A 21,498-nucleotide genomic window follows, 5' to 3' on the forward strand; every position below is an offset into this window, starting at 1 on the left:
CAGCTGTCCCCATTGTGAGTGAGGGAGAGAAAATGGGTATAGAGAGCGCCAAAGTGAGAGTGTAGAAACGCTGTGTCATCCTCAGCAGTAAATCAGCATCGTGTGCTGGAGTGTATCTGCCTGGCACCATAAGGGCAGAGAGAGGAATTGCATAACTCTCCTGCATGGCATTTGTCATCCAACCACCCTCCTCATCATGCTGTGCTGTACCTTAAACACACAAATGTGCATATACTCTTAAATTGTTAATGCGTGCTGACCTGTTAATGCAGAGGCAGAAGGCACCAGCTCACATGATCACTGACGCAATCACAGTGCTGAGATCTGCAAGTTATTGTGGTCTTAGACATAAACGCCTCAGAAGCATGTGTGCCTTCTTGGAATCCTTTCGATTTGCTTTTAAATACAGTCCTGCTTTGTTTTTTTAGTGATGTAATTTGATACTGCATTAAATAAAGCCATGTTTGTAGTGTTTTGCATGTCTTCTCTCACTGCACTATGACTTAGACACTTACACTCTGTCTTTGCACTTTAAATGCTCAAAGGTGCATTATGCCAGGAAATAACTAAAAGTTTATGTCACACATCTAAATAAGGCCCTGAAATTTAGTTAAGACTAGTGTTCTGTACTCACCCTAAATGCTCCTCATTAGTTATAAGTACTGCTTGTGGAGCAGCCTTCTCTACACACATACTGTAATCTGTGTAGGATTAAGTTTTTGAATCGTGCAAATGCTGATTTTGTGTAGTTTTCGTTGGAATAGCCAGCTGTTATAACAAGCATGTTGTTGTTTTCCAGTTAATAAGCTCTATGAGCTCAATAGCAGAACACTGTTTGCCCTCCCTATTGCGCACACTGTTTGACTGGTACCGGCGGCAGAGTGGCACTGAAGACGAGTCTTATGAGTACAGGCCTCGCTCGAGTACTAAGTCTAAAGGGTGAGATACTTATCATTGTTTCATTCATTCTTAACCTTCTTCTCTCGAACAAAAAGATTATGGGCAAAAATGATTACTTTAGGATTATCTTTTGACTTATTATATTTCCTGTTTTGCAGAGATGAACAGCATCGGGACAAAGATTACCTTCTGGAGCGTCGGGACTTAGCCATAGATTTCATTTTTTGTTTAGTTTCAGTGGAAGTTCTAAAACAGGTGAGTTACCTGACACTCTGTGTTTAATGATTTACACTGCCTATAAAAACAATTTACCAGTCGGGTTGACGAATGTTTACATATGGAAGAAGAAGTGCAGTCACCTATTTGACCTGTTGTTGACACGATCGTTTCCTGGTAACTAGTGAGTGGTTGAGAATGCAGTATATTTTTATTTTTACTGCATGTGGAAGTGCCTTGTTACTTTGGATATATGTCCTGTATATCAGATATGCATTTCCTGTGCAGTTGACGACTTCTCACGGTAATTGATTTATGAAGTACAGTTTTATTACATAAATAGCCAGTATACTCATCCACCTTTTTGTTGCACCCAGTTGTTTGGTTGAAACAACTATTCTCTGCTCTTATAAGCAGCTTGGTTAAAACACTTGGTTTTAGACAGTTATTCATACTCTTGGCTCTGGCTCTGCTGTTCAAACCCTTTATTTGAGATTAGCAGCAAATCAGAAAATAGTTGGCTTATCGTAAAGTCACACTAGAAAAAACAGTGGTTGGAAATCATTGCATGACCAAAATTATTGTGACAATGGGTTGCTTCACAGACCAAGTCTGCAACCACTTGTTGCAATCTTTGACACAACAACACAATGAGAAACAGAAGAGAGATTTTTGGCAAAACTTCACAAACTTCCAAGGTGGAAGAGTACATTTCTAAGGAGGTTAAAGCCACAGTAACACTTTAGTATGAGCAACAACTTTATTGTTTGACTAATGTGTTTTGATAAAATGGCAATAAGATGGAGTCAGTCTGCTATCAGCTTGCAATTTGAATGTTGGCAATTACACACCATCTTTTTGTGATAATATTACGATTAATTGGAATGAATCGGTGAAAATCGTCAGTTTGTTCCATATGACATGCACAGAAATTCACGTTAACTACTCACAGTCAGTATTCCGTGGAAACCCTATAATTTATGTTTGAAGTAGCAATTCAGAAATTCCTATACATGTGGTGGCATTATTTCTGCGGGATGGCAGTTTAACTGAAAAATGAGGTAAACGCTCGACAACCCTGGCTTTCATACAAGAATATAACCACAATGCAACCAGTTTGCAACCAGTTGGCAGCCAACTAGTAAAAGAGACAGATTCCAGACAAGATCAGCTCAGAGTGACTCAGATTGATTGCAGCTTGTTGTCTGTTTGAGTTTATAAATTAGGTCACAGTTCTTTGCAAAACTATTGAGCAATTGCAATCAGTCTGAGTCAGACTGCCCGTGTTTGGAAACAGGTGGCGTTGTATCAAGGGACCTGTGCAACCACCTTGCAATCGAAAGTATTCGCCCAAGGGGTTGCATGCTCAGCCTGGGCAATCAGTTGGTTGCTTTAGCTAATTACAGTTGGTTACTGATGGCAACAAAACCACCAGTTTTTTTTCCTAGTCGCGAAGAGGTTGCAATCCTATTTTTAGGATTATTTCAGCTTGTTTCATACTAAGGATGCACTGAGGGGCTGCACTAAGGCCCCTTGGTAATGCAAATAAACCTGTGAAGCATGCAAAGCTGCTCTAGTGAAGTCCAAGAATAAGAATATGGAACAAATGGGAAATAATACTATTAACTTCTGGTGTCATCGTTTGTGAGACAGTTTGAATTACTGTACTTTTATTCCTGATTCAACTCACCAGTGATTTGCTGACTAACATGTCAGTTTTATTATATATTTGTATTGTTTATGTTGTGGTGGAGAAGTGAACTACAGTGTAGCTATTCAGAGCTTTCCCACTAGGGAGCACAAAGTTAATAAATTCAGTGGCAACATACCAACTCCCAGCTGAGTGTGTTTCTAAAGTGGACTGTTGAGAACTGAGCAGCATTCTGAACTAAGAGCCAGTCCCTAGGGACCAGGGCAGAGTTGTCCTTGGCTTTGCTCCTGAAGGGAGAGTAATGAATGGTAGCAAATGAGAACTATCAATGCTTCTAATAAGACTAATGATTTCGTGTTTACGTCACAGATTCCTCTTCATCCAGTGCCAGATGTTTTGGTACACGAAGTCCTAAACCTGGCATTCAAGCACTTTAAACACAAAGAGGGGTAAGTAAGCATCAAGCTCCAGACAGAGAAGTGACACAGATGAATAAGACCAGACTAAAAAGTGCTGATGAATATACCCTCTTTGGCTTTGCAGTAGGGAGTCAGTCATTTATTTATGTGTGTTTGAGCAGACTGGCTCAATGCTCATTATTTGCATTTAAACAAGGCACAAGTAGCTCTTGTTCAGCATCGTGAGTCAACCGCAAGTAAACACAGTTACTTTAAGTGCTTCTGTTGTTGTGTGAATAGTATTTTGATGTATGTTAAATAATTCAGCAGTTGTTTGACTTGATGCCATATCCTTTATTAATTTCCAGGTACTGTGGACCCAACACTGGCAACGTGCACATCATTGCAGACCTGTACGCTGAGGTTATAGGGGTTCTTACACAGTCAAAGTGAGTAAGCTGAAATGTGCCTTTAAGCGTAAGACTGGACAAATAGTTTACAGTTTTTCACATTTCTCATTAAAAGAAAACGGTCTGAATTGAGCACAGTGTAATAGATGAGATTAGACATTTGTTTGTACAAATATTGCAACTGAATTTTAGAACAATTAAAACCATTTAATTACATTCTTTAGTAATTGCATTTAAATGTGCATTGCCAGGCAGAATGTTGCCTATATACATTACTGTGTACAAACTCTTGTTAGGAGGGTTTTTGTAAGTGCTAATATATCTCTCCCTCTGTGCTCAGGTTCCAGGCAGTGAGGAAGAAGTTCATCACAGAACTGAAGGAGCTCAGGCAAAAAGAGCAGAGTCCTCACGTAGTCCAAAGCATTATCAGTCTCATCATGGGCATGAAGTTCTTTCGGGTTAAAATGTATCCTGTGGAGGATTTTGAGGCTTCGTTTCAGTTTATGCAGGTAAGTAATACTATTTATGCAGAGTATACCTGCAAGTGTAACTTAGATGCGTTTGCAGAATTGTACCAGATGTTTTTTTTCTTTTTAAACTGCTGCCCCTTTGTTCAAACTCAGCAGCTCTCTGTAGCAATGGCTCATATAGCTAAATGAGTAACGATCAGAGGTGAGGTCTGCCAAGAATTGAGTGTAAATGTATTTCAGGCTTTGCTAGGAGCTGTGAATGGAGCACTAGCTTTTTCATTAAAATTTATACAGTGGTTGGGGGGAAAAAAGCACTCGCTGTTCTGTCGTACCATTATCAGAATTTCCTACTGTCTTAATGGAACATGCTACGGTTTATGTCCTTTACTCCCATAGGATCTTGTACCCAATTATATTGTCTGATCACTGCATTTCTTATCACACTGGTTAGGTCTGTCTATATATTTTGCTTGGGTCCAGGCCTGTGATTTATTTATTTATTTATTTTTTCAATTTTCTATTTAACTCATGTAAATGGAGTGTAATGACACGTCTTCATGATGTTTGGCTAGTTTGTATCCGCTGCATTCTTGTTTACATGCATGCCCTTGGTATCCTTCCTAGGAATGTGCCCAGTATTTCCTGGAGGTGAAGGATAAAGACATAAAGCACGCTCTTGCTGGCCTTTTTGTCGAGATTCTCATCCCCGTCGCTGCTGTGAGTAACCAGCAAAGCATTGTGTAATTTTGGACTGTTGCGTAAACATTAAGTCTGAATCTCATTTTGCCAAACTAATGTTCGGTTCATCCTCCAGGCGGTGAAAAATGAAGTCAACGTGCCATGCTTAAAAACCTTTGTGGAGATGCTCTACCAGACAACATTTGACCTTAGTTCTAGAAAGAAGCACTCTTTGGTAATAACAATGACATCTATTCTTTCCTCTCTTCCTCTTCAGCCCTGACCCTGTTTACTTCAAATTTTTAACACTTCCTTTTCTTTTTGTCTCACACTCTATTCTATTTATCCCTTTTGTATATTTTATTTATATATGTCTCTGTATTTATATATGTGGTGTGTGTGTGTGTGTGTATGTATGTCGTATGGTGTATATATATGTATGTGTGTCTTATTATATATATATATATATTATTTATATATTATATTTATATATATATATATAATATAATATATATATATATATATATAAGTAACATACATACATACATAACATCTACATACACACACACAACTGCACACACACACACACACATACACACGACACGCCACACATCACACACATACACATATAGACACACACACAACACACACCATACACATACACACACACATATATAAATAGAGAGACATATATAAATAAAATATACAAAAGGGATATATATATATATTGGAAACTGAATCTTATCTTATCACTCTTCTTTTATTTTGTCAACACCATTATTTTTCCCCCAGACCACCAAGTCTGACGTTATCATCCAGATAATGCTATGTTTAAAATAAATAAATACAGTCTCTCATCTTTGTCCATTATATTTTCTTTTCTAAAGGCAGGCCTTGATTTTCTGTTTTTTCATCCCTGTCTAATGTAACATGTTATGTTGATGATGCTTCCAGCAGTTTTAGTATTGTGCAGATTGCGATAAATAGATCTTTTGGTCTAGGCTTGTGATACTGTCTTTGCTTTTGGTCTGTGTTTAGTGTAGGAGACCTTTTGTTTTCAGATCAGAAGCACATACAAAAAAATTCAGACCTCGTGAGAAAACCAGTTTATTTTGATTCTGACACCGTCTTTCTCCCCAGGCTCTGTATCCCCTGGTGACATGCTTGCTGTGTGTCAGTCAGAAGCAGTTCTTTCTCAACAACTGGCACATCTTCCTGCAAAATTGCCTCTCACACCTCAAGGTAATGTTAGCATCATCCTTTACAATCCAGTTCATTTCACAAAGGTTGAATTCAACAGTAGATTTATATTAAGGTATTTTAAAGTCACTACACTTTTTCTAATTCAGTTCAAGTCTGAAAATGATATTCTGGTGTTTTTATGGTAGCGCAAAGGAACCATACAATTTTTTTTCTTAAAATAATTAATATAAAGGTTATTTCTATCAAAGTAAACAAAATCTTGGTATCCTGATACTGATATGTTGATCGAAGATGTTGTCTTTGTTGTCAAGGGTGTGCTCTGTGGTTCTGTCTCAGTATCAAAATGTGCTTTCCCCTCCATTATCAATAAACCAGATCTGGACAGGAATAGCACTTGATTTGATCATGTCAAAGTAAAGCAAAGTAAAGCTTTTGTTTAATGTATAGAATATGCATGGACCATATATACTCAAAAGTGGACAAAATGGAAACGTGTAAGCAAAAATTAATGTATTTGGTTGTGCATCTACAGCTAATTTCAAAGATGCGACTCTAGCACATTTATATGCTGTACATTTAAAGTAAACCTGTAATGAAATGTAAACTGTAATGCACAATGCATACTATGTTAATTCAAGTGCTGTTTTCACTCAGGCCTTTTAATCACTCCTCGTAAACCAATTACAAAGGGGTCAAACCTGTTTTCCTCCTGTTTCTGACCATTCAACCCAGAAGCAGATTGACCAAATCACTGACTGACTGCCTGACTTAATGACTGTCTTTCCCATTCTACATTGATTGTCCTTTGAGGAGACTGTTTGATCTTCCGGTGGATAAATTACACTTTGCGTCTTTGTGACTTTCTGCTGCTATCCAGTGGTTTTGAATGCCCGTCTGTCTTTTCAGTGATCTCATTCCAGCATTTTCTTTCACTAGAGTGACTGTTTTGCATTTCCTCTGTTTGAAAAATTATAATCAGTAATTTTCCCAAGCGTTGATAGTGATTCTGTGATTGAGATCTGTGATCTTGTGGGTTCGTGCTATGGTTTGACTGTAGTGATGATTTTAGTGATTTGCCAGGTCATGCTTTTAACCTTGTGGCTGCTCTTGAGAGCTTTAAATGTACGGGCTCTGCTTCACTTAACAAATTGCATCATTTGAATACTTGGTAAAAGTCAAATTCAACCAGGTGAGCGAGGTAGTTTTTTGTCTCTACGCTGAAGCGAAAAGTCAAGAATTCATGTTACTTGGTTGAATAATTATACAAGTTATTTACCTTTTATTTATATATCTGCATGTAGTAAATGCACGATGGAGTGACAAAAAATACACACAACGTTTCCAGAGATTATGCAGCCCTGTTTTATAATCTGAACCCCACATGGTTAAAATACAACTTGTTAAGCATGGATTTTGTGCGGAATAACTGAATTGGCCGTTGCTGCTCATTGGCTTAATAGGTGAAATGGACAAATATTGTGGCATTTTTCTTTTTTGTCCTTTGTTTTTCCATCCTTGTGTTCGCCTTGCATATATTCCTTTCTCTGTAATTTCCCTCTCTGTGCGTTTGATTTCTAAACCACAGCACACCTTATTTTACTTTGCTTTTTCCCCCAATAAATAACATCAAAATATATCAAATACAAATGAACTGTTACTTTACTCAACATGCAAGTGATATGTTGAAGAGTTCATTATTTTTCTTTTCGGTTTAGTTGATTTATATACTGTCACACTGACAAGAGTAAAGAGATTTTAATCTGCTCTTGGCATATCTGTTTAGGCTGTGTGTCTTTGTTTTTGCTTATAACTTGCATGTGTCCCTCCCCAAACCCTACATTCTTTGTCTCCTGTTTTTTGACCCTTTTTTTTCACGTTGGCTCGCTCCAGATGCCGTCTAACAACAGCATCCGAAAGCAGATTGAGACGCTGCAGGTGAGTTATCTGGTGACGGTGGCTAGCTTGATGCTCCCTTCCTTTTAACGGTCCAGGATCCTGATCACGATGTAGGCTAGTGCAGTTGTGAAGAGGCTAATCGTTCTCTGGTGTGACATTGAAGCGTTGCTCAGTGAAAACAGTAAATGAAGGGCACACTTGAAGCTATTGTTGTTGCTTTAGGTTTTGTGGGTGAGCTGGTTTGTGTTTATGAGCAGTGGTGTTTTGCTTTCGTGTCTTTGTAGTTAAATAATTTCGTTTTGACTGTTGATACATTTTTGCATGGTGAGATGCACAGTAGTGGGAAAAGTACTTAAATCTTTAAGCTAGTTGCCACAGCATAGAAACACTGTTACAACTAAAACCCCTGCGGAAAAAGTTTCTTTTATATGATAAGAAAAGCATTAGAAATGACATCTACCACACTACACTTACTTATTGCCAAAGTAAAGGAAGTTATCGTATGCTATTTATATTATTAATAAATTAGCATGACCTGTTACTGCATTTAAGTTGTTGATGGATAAATGTGTAAGTTGATAAAGGTGGAGATTATTCTGTCTTTCTGCGTGATGAGAGGGTTTAGAAGAATCTAACCTATAATATGTCGTTTTAAAAAAAAAATTGGTTAATTATTAACATTTGTGTACTTTTTAGCACGTTGAATGCACATTATAGTAGTCATCAGACTGGTGACGATATCAAAGACATCAGGCGTATTTAATATGTGGATGATTCAGGTGTAATTACAGGTTCATGACTATATGAGCCCTACAGTGTTGTAGTGTTTAAAGTGTGGCCTCTTTTTCTTTCACATGTATACCAAGCAAGCTGTTACAGCATATGCAGGAAGAGTAGACACACGGTAGTGCTGCAATAAAATGCAAACTCCTGTTGTTAATTACGTTAAATATTAATGTAAGATTTCATTATGTCAGAAGTGATGTGTTTCTGGTATATATTACCAGAGGGTCTGGCATAGACAGGAAAATATATTTCAGCATTTAATGATGTATTCATTATCGCAGTGATACCTTTAGTTTGCCTGCTGGGTTGGGTTTTAGTTTATGTAGTGACAGCTACACTGTAGTCTCACTGGTGCTTTTTCAATCCTTCACACAAATCGAGTACTTGCCCCACTGGCTGTACTCGATTTGTGGCATCTTGATTATGTTACAAAAGTAAAAGACATTTTAAAAATGCCGTAGTAGGTCAGCTGTTGTGTCGTTTGTGGCTTTGGTGTTCAGTGCCAAATGTTAGACTGGAAAAAAAAATGATGATGATGTTGTGCATGTATAAGAGTTGTTTTTTTTAATTATTTTATTGGTGTTATTTAGTACAGAGCTATTAAAGTTTATTCACATGCTTTAAAAGCATCTTATCACAAGAGTTTATGTTGTTAAAAAAATAAAATGCCGACACTGAGCAGCTCTTTTTAGCTGCACTTGTGAGTCACCTGCCGTTCACTGTACCAGTCTTTCAGTGACTAGATGATACAAAGATTAGATCAATCATTGAGGCACGAAAAGCGTGACAGATTTTGTGTTTGCACAACAGGAAGTTTCACTTCACCTTAATCACAAAAGCATTTGTCACATTTAGTATGACATTTGCTACTTTTGACAAATGGCATAAAGAATCCTTAATTTAAGTAAAAATGAAATCCATATTAAATTAAATGTTTTTAAATAAAAATACACAGATTTGTTAGTTTGTTCAGTGTATTAAGAAAAGCTAATGGGAGATGAGACATTTCGTAATGGTTATAGAAAAGTGTGGGCTATAATCACCTAAAACCATTTATCAAATATCGAATAAAACTTCATGTTAATCATGTGGAAAAAATATAAAGGCATTAACTGGAAAATCCCTCACACTACGATCACATCACATTCTCTCAGCCTGGTAGCTCTAAAGAACCAAAGACCCTTTAAATGTATACTGTTAATATAGATACCTGATGTAGGATGCAAGTTGGAAGAAAGAAAAGTGTGAAATATCTACTGGACAATGAGTACTCCAGGACTTAACTAATGTACAATTACATTTAATATTGAATGTTTGCATTTTACAAAGCTTGCTTACAAAAGCCCAGTTAATTTTCCGGTGATGACTCCACATGGCTTACAGTAACTGTCTTTGTACTCAGCGTAATACTGCATTTTCCTCCTTTTGCTGCCGACTATACCTTAAAAATTTCTCCAAGCATGAAGCTCATCAGACCATGTGGATGTTCAGTGCTCACATATCAATTTGTGACCAGCAGTCTCACAAAACAATTTTGTCATCAGTTTCTTGCATGCCATTGCAATGTGTTTAATCAAAGTTTCTCCAGACAACAGCAACAAACTGGTCTCTCTCAGGTAAGTAATGAAAGTGTCAAAATGGAATGGATGGCTTATCTTTCTTTCCTTCTCTCTCTCTCTCTCTTTTGACATCTACAGAATAAAGACCCAAAGATGTCCCGTGTTGCACTAGAGTCACTCTACAGACTGCTGTGGGTCTATATCATCAGGATCAAGTGTGAGAGTAACACTGTCACGCAGAGGTCAGTTGCAGAGTACCCAGCAAACAGTCTTTTTGCCACCCACTACTGTTGTCCTCTTCCTAAGAGGCTTTGTATGAGAATACTTGTAGCTAAAAAAACAGTTTCCCCATTTCCTCTTGCTAGTCGACTCCTCAGCATCGTTTCAGCACTTTTCCCCAAAGGCTCGCGCAGTGTGGTACCCAGAGACACCCCCCTCAACATCTTTGTCAAGATCATCCAGTTCATAGCTCAGGTAAGCCTGGAGCACAAACTATGACATACTTTAAAATCACAGCAAAATAAATAAAATTAGGCGAGTATGAGGTGTGGTTTAGTGATTGCGGGTTTGCTGATTATTACAGGAAAGACTGGACTTTGCTATGAAGGAGATTATCTATGACCTCCTGTGCGTGGGCAAGTCTCACAAAACCTTTACCATCAATCCAGAGGTAATGTATACATAAGACTTTAGCTTCTGGTAATGAGGGAATGTTTGTATGTTATCTCTTATCCGCTTTGTCTCTCTGCCCAACCAGAGGATGAATATCGGTTTGCGAGCCTTCTTGGTGATTGCTGACAGCCTACAGCAGAAAGACGGGGAACCTCCAATGCCTACTACAGGGATCATCATGCCCTCTGGCAACACCCTGCGTGTCAAAAAGATCTTCCTCAACACCACCCTCACTGATGAAGAAGCAAAAGTGATAGGTGGGTTTGAGTCTTGAACAGCTGACATTTACAATAAGAGTTAACATTGGATGAAGGTGAGGCAGCTTTTAACCTGTCCACCATCTTTTTTTCTAGGCATGTCGCTATACTACCCGCAAGTACGAAAAGCCTTGGATAACATCCTGCGACACCTGGACAAGGAAGTGGGACGCTCCATGAGCATGACTAATGTACAGATGTCCAACAAGGAGCCTGAGGACATGATCACGTATGTAACAACAGCTTTATGCTCTCCTATTGCCATCCATGCAGCTATGTAGGACTTAGAGTTCCAGTCAAAGGCTTGGAAACCCTGACCCAGTTATAAACTTTGAGTGGTGCTGTATGACCTATTAACAGGTTCTCATAAATTGTCTGTCCTGCAGGGGAGAGAGGAAGCCAAAGATCGATCTATTCCGAACGTGTGTGGCCGCCATCCCAAGACTGATACCAGATGGCATGAGCAGACAAGACCTAATAGAGCTTCTAGCCAAGTAATTGACCCCCGCCAACCTTTCTGCAGACACATTGCTGCACACATCATGTCTTTTAATATCCATCTTCCTGTTGGGTCTCTCTCCTCCTCTAGACTAACCATCCACATGGATGAAGAACTGCGTGGCCTTGCCTTTACTACTCTTCAGGCCCTGATGGTGGATTTCCCAGAATGGCGAGAAGATGTACTCTCAGGTTTTGTCTACTTCATAGTCAGAGAGGTGACTGACGTTCATCCCACACTGCTGGACAATGCAGTAAAGATGCTTCTACAGCTCATCATCCAGTGGAAGCAGGCAGTGCAGAGCAGCAATAAAAGCCACGATTCACAGGTTGGTTTTTGGATCACCAGTGTAGTTTGTATTCATTGGTTTTATGTTGCCTGACAAACATGTTTAAAATAAATTAAATGTTATTTTTAACAGAGCTCAAGCAGTGGCCGTTCTCTGTCCTTGGAGCGTAACCTTCCTTTAGGTGTGGTGCATGTGGTGGAAGGTTTGGCACTGGTGGTGCTTTGTAGCTGCCGCCCTGCCACGCGCAGGCTAGCAGTCAATGTCCTCAAGGAGGTCAGAGCTCTCCATACTGCACTGAGCATTAGCAAGGTAATTTTCTTGGGCTTACAGGGGATATCGTTATGTTGAAAGAAGCAAAATATGTTTAAACCTGCATGGAAAGAAAATGATAATAATTTTGTGCAAGGACAATTGCATTCAATTTTTTCTTACTTAATCTTTCAGGGAGATGAAGAACTGGCTATTGATGTAATGGATAGATTAAGTGCATCGGTGTTGGAGAGCTTCATTCACCTCACAGGCGCTGACCAGGTATGAATGGATTTTCTTTTCTTTTTTTAAAATCCTAAAACCTTTAAAAGTACATACTGCTCATCATCTTCTGTTCTTCTCTGTAGACCAACTTGTTGTATTGTCCCAGTGGGATTGATCTGCAGACGCTAGCAGAGTGGAGCTCCTCTCCCATCAGCCACCAGTTTGATGTAGTGAGCCCCTCGCACATTTGGGTGTTTGCCCATGTTACTCAGGGCCAGGACCCCTGGGTCATCAGCTTATCCAGCTACCTGAGACAGGAGAATCTACCTAAACATTGCCCCACCACCATCAACTATGCCTGGATGTTTGCCTACACTCGCCTGCAACTACTGTCCCCACAAGTTGACATTAAGTAGGTTTCCTTAACTTCTTTGTCATTGTGGGTGTATTCATTATGGTCTGACTCTGAATACTGGGTGATGATGCCTACATGATGACATTATGTGCTTACTTAGGCAATTAGTACTTTTTTACAAAACATAACTCTTATGCTTATTAACTGGGTTAATTCTATGACAAAAGAATTCTGATTAAAGCTGCATTTTATGTTGACCCTCAACATAAAATTTATCTCTTGTTTTTACTGAATATCCACCTGCAGTAGCCCCATCAATGCAAAGAAGGTCAACAGTCTGAACAGCAGTGACTCCTACATTGGTCTTTGGAGGAACTACCTGATTCTCTGCTGCAGCTCTGCCTCTCCCTCCCCTTCCATGTCTTCGTCATCCTCCACCTCTGGCTCCGTCCGCTGCTCCCCGCCTGAGACGCTGGCGTCCACGCCGGACAGCGGCTACAGTTATGATTCAAAGGTGGCAATTTCATAAGCAACACTCTATGCCAGGTTTTCACACACATTCATAAATATTTTAAAATGAAAGGTTAGGAGCTTTTGCACAAAGGATGAAATAATGAAATTCACTCACAATGCAAGTATGACAGTCTCAAATGATAACAGCACACTAGCCACATAAAAATCTGACAGCCGTAAAAAACTAGAGGATTTTGAATAATTTATTGCAACACTTAAGCCTTACATTTCTGCTCTGTGTGTTAACAGATTGTTGGCACTCCGTCCCCCTCCTCACTTTTCAAACACATTGTTCCAATGATGCGCTCTGAGAGCATGGACATCACCGAGTCTCTTGTGCTGGGGCTTGGCAGGACCAACCCCATGGTCTTCAGGTAATGAGCACTATACACTGCTATACATTTTTAGAATTATAAAGACTTTTTAATGGCTTACATATATTGTTTTCTTGTGCAGAGAATTGATGGAGGAACTAAATTCCATCATAAAGGAAGCTCTAGAGAGAAGACCTGAAGTAAGTGCCCTTCATTGATGGTTTGAAAATGTTTTCTGTATTTCTTCTGTGTGCATAGAAACACACTTTACTGAGTTCAAATATTCTTTACTCTGCAGAACATGAAGCGACGCAGGCGTCGTGACATCCTCAGGGTCCAGCTGGTCCGGATATTTGAGCTACTTGCTGATGCTGGTGTCATCAGTCAAGTGTATGTAATCCTCAAACATCTAGAGTAACCACATGATTAGGAACTTATTTTTATATATGCAGTTTATAAACTTTTCTTTTTACAGGGCAAGTGGAGGGTTGGATTCAGAGAGCCATTCTCTGAATAGTACGCTGCTCGAGTATGTTGATCTGACCAGGCAATTGCTCGAGGCTGAGAATGACAAAGACTCGGACACTCTGAAGGACATTCGCTGTCACTTCAGCGCACTTGTGGCCAACATCATTCAGAATGTCCCAGGTATATCTCTTAATTAAAACAAATGCTTATAAAGTAAGCATACAAAGTAAGCATTTGTTTTAAGCAATTTTTCTCAGTTTAACCTTGTGTATCAATTTCTTTACTTATTATCTTCAGTGAACCAGAGGAGGACCATCTTCCCCCAGCAATCACTGAGACACAGTCTGTTCATGCTGTTCAGTCACTGGGCTGGGCCCTTCAGCATTATGTTCACACCCTTGGATCGTTACAGTGACAGAAATATCCAGATCAACCGCCATCAGTACTGTGCACTAAAGGTTCAACATCTAAAAATTTCAAGAAAATCTGCTTTTTACATACTGTGTCATGCACTTACTGATAACCAGCAAACTTTTTTTGTTTGTTCCAGGCCATGTCTGCAGTGTTATGTTGTGGACCTGTAGCTGACAATGTAGGGCTCTCCTCTGATGGCTACCTCTACAAGTGGCTGGACAATATCCTGGATTCTCAGGACAAGAAGGTCAGAGAAATTCTGCCATTTTGAATCTATTCTAACTAAAATTGTATCACTTAACTATTATTAACAAGTGGTGAATCCACAAGTAATTAAACTTTAGCAATAAAACTCTCAATAATAATATATTTTTTATAATGGGTGATGTTATAAAATCCATGTTTATGTAATGAGTTTGTGTAATAAAAATAATTATTTGCATTATTTAAACTAATGTGTTTTGCAGGGTAGCTCATAAAAGACATTTTGTAAGGAAGGTTTCATTACTACTGCTGTTATGTCAAAACCACTGGTGTCTCTGTCTCAGATCTATGCAAAAAGTTTCCTTCAGTGTCAGACCTGTGACTCAAGCATGGTGGCAATAGTGAAACAAGTCTGAATGCCATCTCCTCATATTTCAAACCACAATCGTTTCCTCCTGAACCTAAACAGTGGGTGAAACCTAAGCTTAATCATGCCTTTTATAATCCAGTTAAACTTTATATTAGCTATCTAAATCAAGTTTATATATGCACTACATATTTATAAGGTTAAATGTTAGCTAATTACTTTTAAAGTATAATAATTATGTCTCTGGTCATTAAATAAATGTCACACCACAAAATCCCAGTATTATGACCAGTCACCAAGCACGAGTGGTGATGTTTTCTCACAGATAGCAGGAGTTTAGTCTGTGACGCAAGACTTCATGAGGTCAAAGTTATGTAGCACACATTTACTTCATTTGACACTAGCACCACACAGTGGTGTTCAGAAGTACTGCAATAAAGCCCTGCTAAACGTTTATAGGTCTACATTCAATAAATGACTTGCACTTAGTTAAAATGGTAGGTTAAAGTGATCTGATTAATTCTCAAATTCTTAAAAGTTTTAATTATAGTTATGCTGTTGTAAAGTATATATTAGTTTTCTGCAGTTAACAGCAAACCTCGGTCTCATAACTCTAATACTGGGTATTTTTCATTTGATATTAAGAAGTTATGTGTAAAACTCATCAGAGTTTTGTAGACTGAAGGAGAGATTCTTAACGGTTGCTGTGTGGTTTCCTTTAGGTTCACCAGCTGGGTTGTGAGGCTGTGATGTTGCTACTAGAACTGAATCCAGACCAGAGCAACCTCATGTTCTGGGCTGTGGACCGCTGCTACACTGGCTCCCGTCGTGTAGCTGCCGGCTGCTTTAGGGCCATTGCCAATGTCTTTCACAACAGGTACCACATGGTGCCATCTTTATGTCATTTTTTAAGGTTCCACCTACTTGTAACTTAAATACCGTATGTGTTATATTTCTTTTAGGGATTACCAGTTTGACACTGTGGTGCTGCTCAACCTGATTCTGTTCAAGGCGGCTGACTCTTCCAGGGAAATCTATGAACTGTCCATGCAGCTGTTACAGGTCAGAATTTCTTTGTCCTACACATACTGTAGATGCCCAAAAAAGAAAAAATTGGGTCTTTAATCATTAATTTAATAATCTGTGGTTCTTTGTGTGATGCAGATCCTAGAGCCCAAGCTTTTCCGTTATGCCCACAAATTGGAGATTCAGCGGACTGATGGCATCCTGACCCCTCCCTCACCGCTGCCACACCTCTACTCTGTGTCTTACTACCAGCTGTCTGAGGAGCTTGCAAGGACTTACCCAGAGCTCACTTTGCCCATCTTCTCAGGTTTGCTACATTGCTGAATGAATACACATCAATGTAATATGATAAGTATTCCGTTAACTGAAATATCTCACTTTCCTTTGACTGTGAAACCAGTTATTTTAGGTCTTTTTTTTATTTTTATGAGAAAAGATTTTTGCTCATAAAACTTGATAGTCGGCTAATATGGTTTCTGTTTTTGCTGTTGATTGACTTTTTGGGGAGATAAGAACGATTTTCCCATTCAAATTCGGCTGTATATTTCCATTCAAGGTCCTTTTTTCATTTGTATTATATTTAGTATTATAGCTAAGTTCATTCAAATGGCATCCTAGCCACTCTGGTAACTGCCTATGACACTTAAAAAGTTAGCTTTTTCCCACTGAAAATTATACTTTTACCCCCACTTCAGCTTTTAATTGAGCCATATGTGGCTCGTGACTGTAAGGAGTTTGACACCCCTGTGTTAATGTCTTTGTTTGTACTATCCACACTGCAGAGGTGAGTCAGCGTATCCAGACAGCACATCCTGGTGGTCGTCAAGTAATGTTGCACTACCTCCTACCTTGGATGAATAATGTGGAGCTTGTTGACTTCAAACCAACTCCACGACGACCAGAGGACTGCTGCAGTGGCGAGGATGATGAGGATGTGAAAGACCGAGAAATTATGATGGTCAATAGCCGTCGCTGGCTCCGTGGAGAGGGCTGGGGATCCCCTCGTGCTACAACCATGGTGCTAAACAACCTCATGTTCATGACCGCTAAGGTGACACAGCTAACATACCATCTATGTTTGCACTAAGTACCGCAGCAATTTCCTAATGTTGTAAACCTGCTCAACATGTGGCAATAAAAACCCTTTCTGATTCTGATTCTGATCTACACATCTACATCTTAAAAAGCTGGTTGGGCAAGTTCATTTATCATTAAACTATTATATTTTTTTTTAACAGTATGGTGATGAGTTTGCGTTGTCAGAGATCGAGAATGTCTGGACTACATTAGCAGATAGTTGGCCAAAGAACCTCAAAATCATTCTTCACTTCCTCATCAGTATGTCTGGAGTCAGCAGTGACCCCAGCCTCTTGCCCTATGTAAGTTGCAGCACACTCAATGTGCCATGCCCTTGTGTCTGATACTTAATCTTCATGACTTTTCGCCTCATGTTATGCGTGTCCTCAGGTGAAACGAGTGGTGGTTTTCTTGGGCAGAGATAAGACTATGCAGCTGCTGGAGGAGTTGATGTGTGAGCTTGAGTTGACTGATCCTGTCAGCTCAGCTGTCACTCACATGGACAACCCCCCTTATTATCGCATCAGCTCCAGTTACAAGATTCCTTCAGTCACCTCAGGTTAATGAGCATTATAAATGCCCAAGTTCACAGCTTAGGCCAAGAGGTCATATGCTATGTTTCTGGTGCCAGGAGACAAATGTTTGTCTACTTTCTCAGGAACAACCTCCAGCAGCAATACCATGGTGCCAGGAAATGATGCTCATCATGACAGCAAGATGAAAGACTCAAACATGGATGACAGGTACAAAATAGAGAACTGCAATGCTCTGTTATTATTAGATGGTATAAGTATAGGAAAAACACAAATGTCTATGTCAGGTCAGTCATATTTTATGCTGAAGACATGAAAAAGCACATGTACATCCATTCAGGAGTTTAAACAAAAATTAACCAATTTTTATAATGGTGGACAAAGATACTCCACTAAATAACTAAAATGCTGTATTAACTAAAACTAAAACATACAACCATAGTAAATGTTTTACTGGGGTCATGAACTGAGCAGTTAGATCGTTTTCTCAGACTCCTGTAGAGTCTTTTTGCCACTTGATTATACGCCCTAAATAAATACAGGTTTAAAGGACTTTCAATGGTTTTGTTATATAGGCCCTCAGGCTGCATCCTTCTTTTGTATTCAATCTGTGGCTTGATGAATTAAACGTTTTAGTGAGGGAAAAGTGGCATTGTCCTTCTAAACATGCATGTTTGTTATACAGTTGCACACACCTGGATATCTACAGTGGTCTGAATAGCAACCTGAACCGCCACCACCACCGTCTGGAATCTCGTTACAGCAGCAGCTCTGGAGGCTCTTATGAAGATGAGAAGAGTGAGCAGGAAATCTTTTCTTCTCCATACTCACCACTACATTTTTTTATACCACCCACTACCATGCCTGCTAATCTTCTCTATTTTCCAGGTGACTCCATGCCGCTTTATGCTAACTGGCGATTAAAAGTGATGGATCACAATCAGCCAGAGCCTCTTCCCTTCCCACCAACAGGAGGCTGCTGGTCCCCTCTTGTGGACTATTTGCCAGAGACAAACACACCTGCCGTACCTCTCCACAGGTACACCAAAGTCCACTTTTTGTCTCACAAAGCATTGCAGTGTTGAGTTCTTTTTATAATCCAGTACACTTTTTCTGTTTTTCAGATGTAACATTGCAGTCATCCTACTCACAGACCTCATTGTTGACCATGGGGTCAAAGTAGAATGGAGTGCCTACCTACAACTCCTGCTACACGCAGTTTTCTTAGGTAAATTGCTTTCTTTTTGTGCTGTTTTATATGTTTGTATACATTAAGGCAAAATGTTTTAGGCATATTTGGATTTTTGCATAAAAAACCCTTTACTAGGTCTATAAATTCCAGTTGAATGATGTCAAATGTCTTCATCTTTTGTGTCTTTCTCAGGTTTAGATCACCAGCACCCAGAGGTCTATGAGCACTGCAAACGCCTGCTGCTTCACTTGCTCATAGTTCAGGGTGCAAATAGCAGTGTTCAGTCTGTCGCTATGGTGCTTTTACGCAACAGAGACTACAATGATCCAAGGGTCCTGACTGTAAAGCCTGTAGCTCAAGAGTTCAACCTCACAGGTTAGTTCTGCTACAGAAACAAGAACTGGAAGAGAGCAATAATAATGAGAATCGCTGTCTTATAGTGGAACATGTGCGGATTCGCTATCAGCTGTGGAAATGATTTTTTGTTATTTTGAAATGAGGGAAAAACAACAGGTCAGGGAACAGGACACATACAGGCGTAGTGCCGAACATGACCACTGGGTGGCAGCAACCTCCTGCCCACATATAGACGGATTTACACAATATCATTGTTCCACAGAAAAAGGTTCCCTGAAAAAGACCCTATTATTTTCTAATTCAGAAATTAAGATAAAGTAATGTGTGTCTATACAAAAAGGAGAGCAGTGAATCATATTTTTATACAGAAATCATTTAGCCTACCTTCACTTTTGGACACCAACTTATGGTCTGCTTATATTATTAGCAACTGTACCTTTAATTGTGTTTAGCCCAAGCTAGCCACCTGGCTGGTAAAATGCTAGCAGAAAAACTGACAATGTGTTTGCAATTTGTTCCTATAGGAATACAGGAGCTTTTGCCAGATTGTCAGCCATCACCGATGACAGACTCTGGCCTCAGCTCGAGCTCGACGTCGTCCAGTATAAGCCTTGGTGCAGGGGCCAGTGCTGTGTCCCACCTCTCTCCCACGCTTCTAAGTGAAGTAGATGTCACTGTTGAACATGACGAGAAGGCCAAAGCTCTGATTGAGTTTATAACTTCAAGGTGAGAAGAGACTTTAAAAAAACTTTCCCAGAAATGTATGACATTTATGCGTGTCACTACTTGCTGCTGGCAAGAACTGTCTTTTTTAGCATTTAGAAATGTATATAACCTCACATGTTTAGTAGGCATTTCTATGAACACATTGTTAGATGTTACTCATTGTGTACAATGATTTGCTTTCATGCTTCCAGCAGTGTCTAAAAGGACTGGGGTACTTTGATTTGCATGGGTTTGATTTTTGGAGTTAGTTTCTTTGCTTGGTGTGATAACACTAAAGGTTTTGATAGTGTTTCAGGTCATTTGTTCATGCATGTTTAATTGTATATTGTAGAAAACGCGGTCCGCTCTGGAATCACGAGGATGTGTCACCTAAGAACTCCAACATTAAGAGCGCTGAACAGCTGAGTGCTTTTGTCAGACATGTGGTGACAGTCTTCAAGCATTCCCAGACAGGTCTGTAGGGTTCACAGCCACTTGATATTTATTAGGTGCTTTTGTCATATTTACCTGTTTGTGCTTGTGTATCCTTTCAGGTTTCCAATTGGACTCATTGCTGAGTGAAGTAGCTTTAAGGTCAGCTCTATCTTGTTCTTCTCGCCACTATGCCGGTCGCTCTTTCCAGATTTTCAGGGCACTCAAACAACCTCTGACTCCTGCCACACTGTCTGACATTTTGTCTCGGTTGGTTGAGACTGTAGGAGACCCTGGAGAGGAAGCTCAGGTCAGAACATTTTTAGCAAAAGTCTGGTCTTTTACCTGCAATGTCAAAATGCATAACATGAAACAACATTTTAAAGGTTATATTTAATTTGACCACATGATCATTCAGCTATTAAAAACATTCCTGCTTGTGTTACAGCAAAATATTGCATAGAATGAGGTTTTTAATAGGACATGGCAAAACGTCAAATGTTCATTATTTAAATTGCGTGTGGTTTCATTTTGTTTGGTTTTAAAGCAACTTTGCCAGTAAAATTCATACATTTAGCATCATGATTTTGACACTTAATGTATAACAGTGATACAGCGGCCATGCATAGACCAGTGTCCTTTACCCTGTGGCTGCACTGAATTCCTCACACATGGCGCATTTGCAGAATCTGTGCTGCAGCATTGCACTTCCACTATAATCAATGAAAGTAGCTGCACTGAGTGTGAGAACAGCATTTAAGTCATTCATATGTGTGGGGAGATCCATACCTCAAAAAGAAAAATAGGTTAATTTTCTATGTCTTTTATGTGTTTATGAGAGGTGTGCAAAGCCTGTTCCTACAGAAATAGTTAACCAGTTCTTGTTTAACTGCATCTACACAGAAAGTTACTATCGGTATATCATTTTTAGTTAATGTTTGAGGACAGACAAAGGTTTAAAGAAAGCATGAATACTATTGATGAAGAAGCGACCTTCTTATCTTGTTATGCTTTTACATTTGATGAGGGGTGACTGCAGTAACATAATGTGATCAAATTATTTTCCCAATGGTTTAGGTTTAGTTTACTTTCCCAGGGCCACTCTTTGTATCGTCAAGCACATCATGTGCCAAAAATATATAGTAAACGTGTTGCATCAAACTGGAAAACAGGCCTGTGAGTT

General features: G+C 39.3%; 1 protein-coding gene across 15 annotated transcripts in view; it reads left to right on the forward strand.

Annotated features, from left to right (window-relative positions):
• fryl (furry homolog, like) overlaps window positions 1-21,498 on the forward strand; it is a 75,773-nt gene that overhangs the window by 32,891 nt on the left and 21,384 nt on the right. For 11 of the 15 annotated variants that reach the window (XM_005923336.3, XM_042221399.1, XM_005923328.3 and 8 more), the window contains 40 exons: window positions 800-939; window positions 1,059-1,155; window positions 3,137-3,216; window positions 3,534-3,614; window positions 3,916-4,084; window positions 4,670-4,762; window positions 4,860-4,958; window positions 5,864-5,965; window positions 7,817-7,861; window positions 10,306-10,409; window positions 10,533-10,641; window positions 10,751-10,837; window positions 10,925-11,096; window positions 11,193-11,325; window positions 11,483-11,590; window positions 11,686-11,923; window positions 12,017-12,193; window positions 12,329-12,415; window positions 12,502-12,770; window positions 13,020-13,227; window positions 13,476-13,600; window positions 13,683-13,740; window positions 13,839-13,930; window positions 14,016-14,188; window positions 14,306-14,466; window positions 14,559-14,669; window positions 15,716-15,870; window positions 15,956-16,055; window positions 16,158-16,326; window positions 16,802-17,070; window positions 17,258-17,398; window positions 17,487-17,655; window positions 17,755-17,839; window positions 18,315-18,427; window positions 18,518-18,668; window positions 18,754-18,857; window positions 19,014-19,196; window positions 19,703-19,904; window positions 20,236-20,357; window positions 20,438-20,625. In XM_005923336.3, the coding sequence (XP_005923398.1) occupies window positions 800-939; window positions 1,059-1,155; window positions 3,137-3,216; window positions 3,534-3,614; window positions 3,916-4,084; window positions 4,670-4,762; window positions 4,860-4,958; window positions 5,864-5,965; window positions 7,817-7,861; window positions 10,306-10,409; window positions 10,533-10,641; window positions 10,751-10,837; window positions 10,925-11,096; window positions 11,193-11,325; window positions 11,483-11,590; window positions 11,686-11,923; window positions 12,017-12,193; window positions 12,329-12,415; window positions 12,502-12,770; window positions 13,020-13,227; window positions 13,476-13,600; window positions 13,683-13,740; window positions 13,839-13,930; window positions 14,016-14,188; window positions 14,306-14,466; window positions 14,559-14,669; window positions 15,716-15,870; window positions 15,956-16,055; window positions 16,158-16,326; window positions 16,802-17,070; window positions 17,258-17,398; window positions 17,487-17,655; window positions 17,755-17,839; window positions 18,315-18,427; window positions 18,518-18,668; window positions 18,754-18,857; window positions 19,014-19,196; window positions 19,703-19,904; window positions 20,236-20,357; window positions 20,438-20,625 (5,469 nt within the window). The remainder of the gene's footprint in view (window positions 1-799; window positions 940-1,058; window positions 1,156-3,136; window positions 3,217-3,533; window positions 3,615-3,915; window positions 4,085-4,669; window positions 4,763-4,859; window positions 4,959-5,863; window positions 5,966-7,816; window positions 7,862-10,305; window positions 10,410-10,532; window positions 10,642-10,750; window positions 10,838-10,924; window positions 11,097-11,192; window positions 11,326-11,482; window positions 11,591-11,685; window positions 11,924-12,016; window positions 12,194-12,328; window positions 12,416-12,501; window positions 12,771-13,019; window positions 13,228-13,475; window positions 13,601-13,682; window positions 13,741-13,838; window positions 13,931-14,015; window positions 14,189-14,305; window positions 14,467-14,558; window positions 14,670-15,715; window positions 15,871-15,955; window positions 16,056-16,157; window positions 16,327-16,801; window positions 17,071-17,257; window positions 17,399-17,486; window positions 17,656-17,754; window positions 17,840-18,314; window positions 18,428-18,517; window positions 18,669-18,753; window positions 18,858-19,013; window positions 19,197-19,702; window positions 19,905-20,235; window positions 20,358-20,437; window positions 20,626-21,498) is intronic. The other 4 variants (XM_005923333.3, XM_014333892.2, XM_014333890.2 and 1 more) reach the window with 1 other exon arrangement.

Source organism: Haplochromis burtoni, unplaced genomic scaffold, assembly GCF_018398535.1.
Source record: "Haplochromis burtoni strain Fernald_Lab_line unplaced genomic scaffold, NCSU_Asbu1 Contig_65, whole genome shotgun sequence".
NCBI lineage: Eukaryota > Metazoa > Chordata > Actinopteri > Cichliformes > Cichlidae > Haplochromis > Haplochromis burtoni.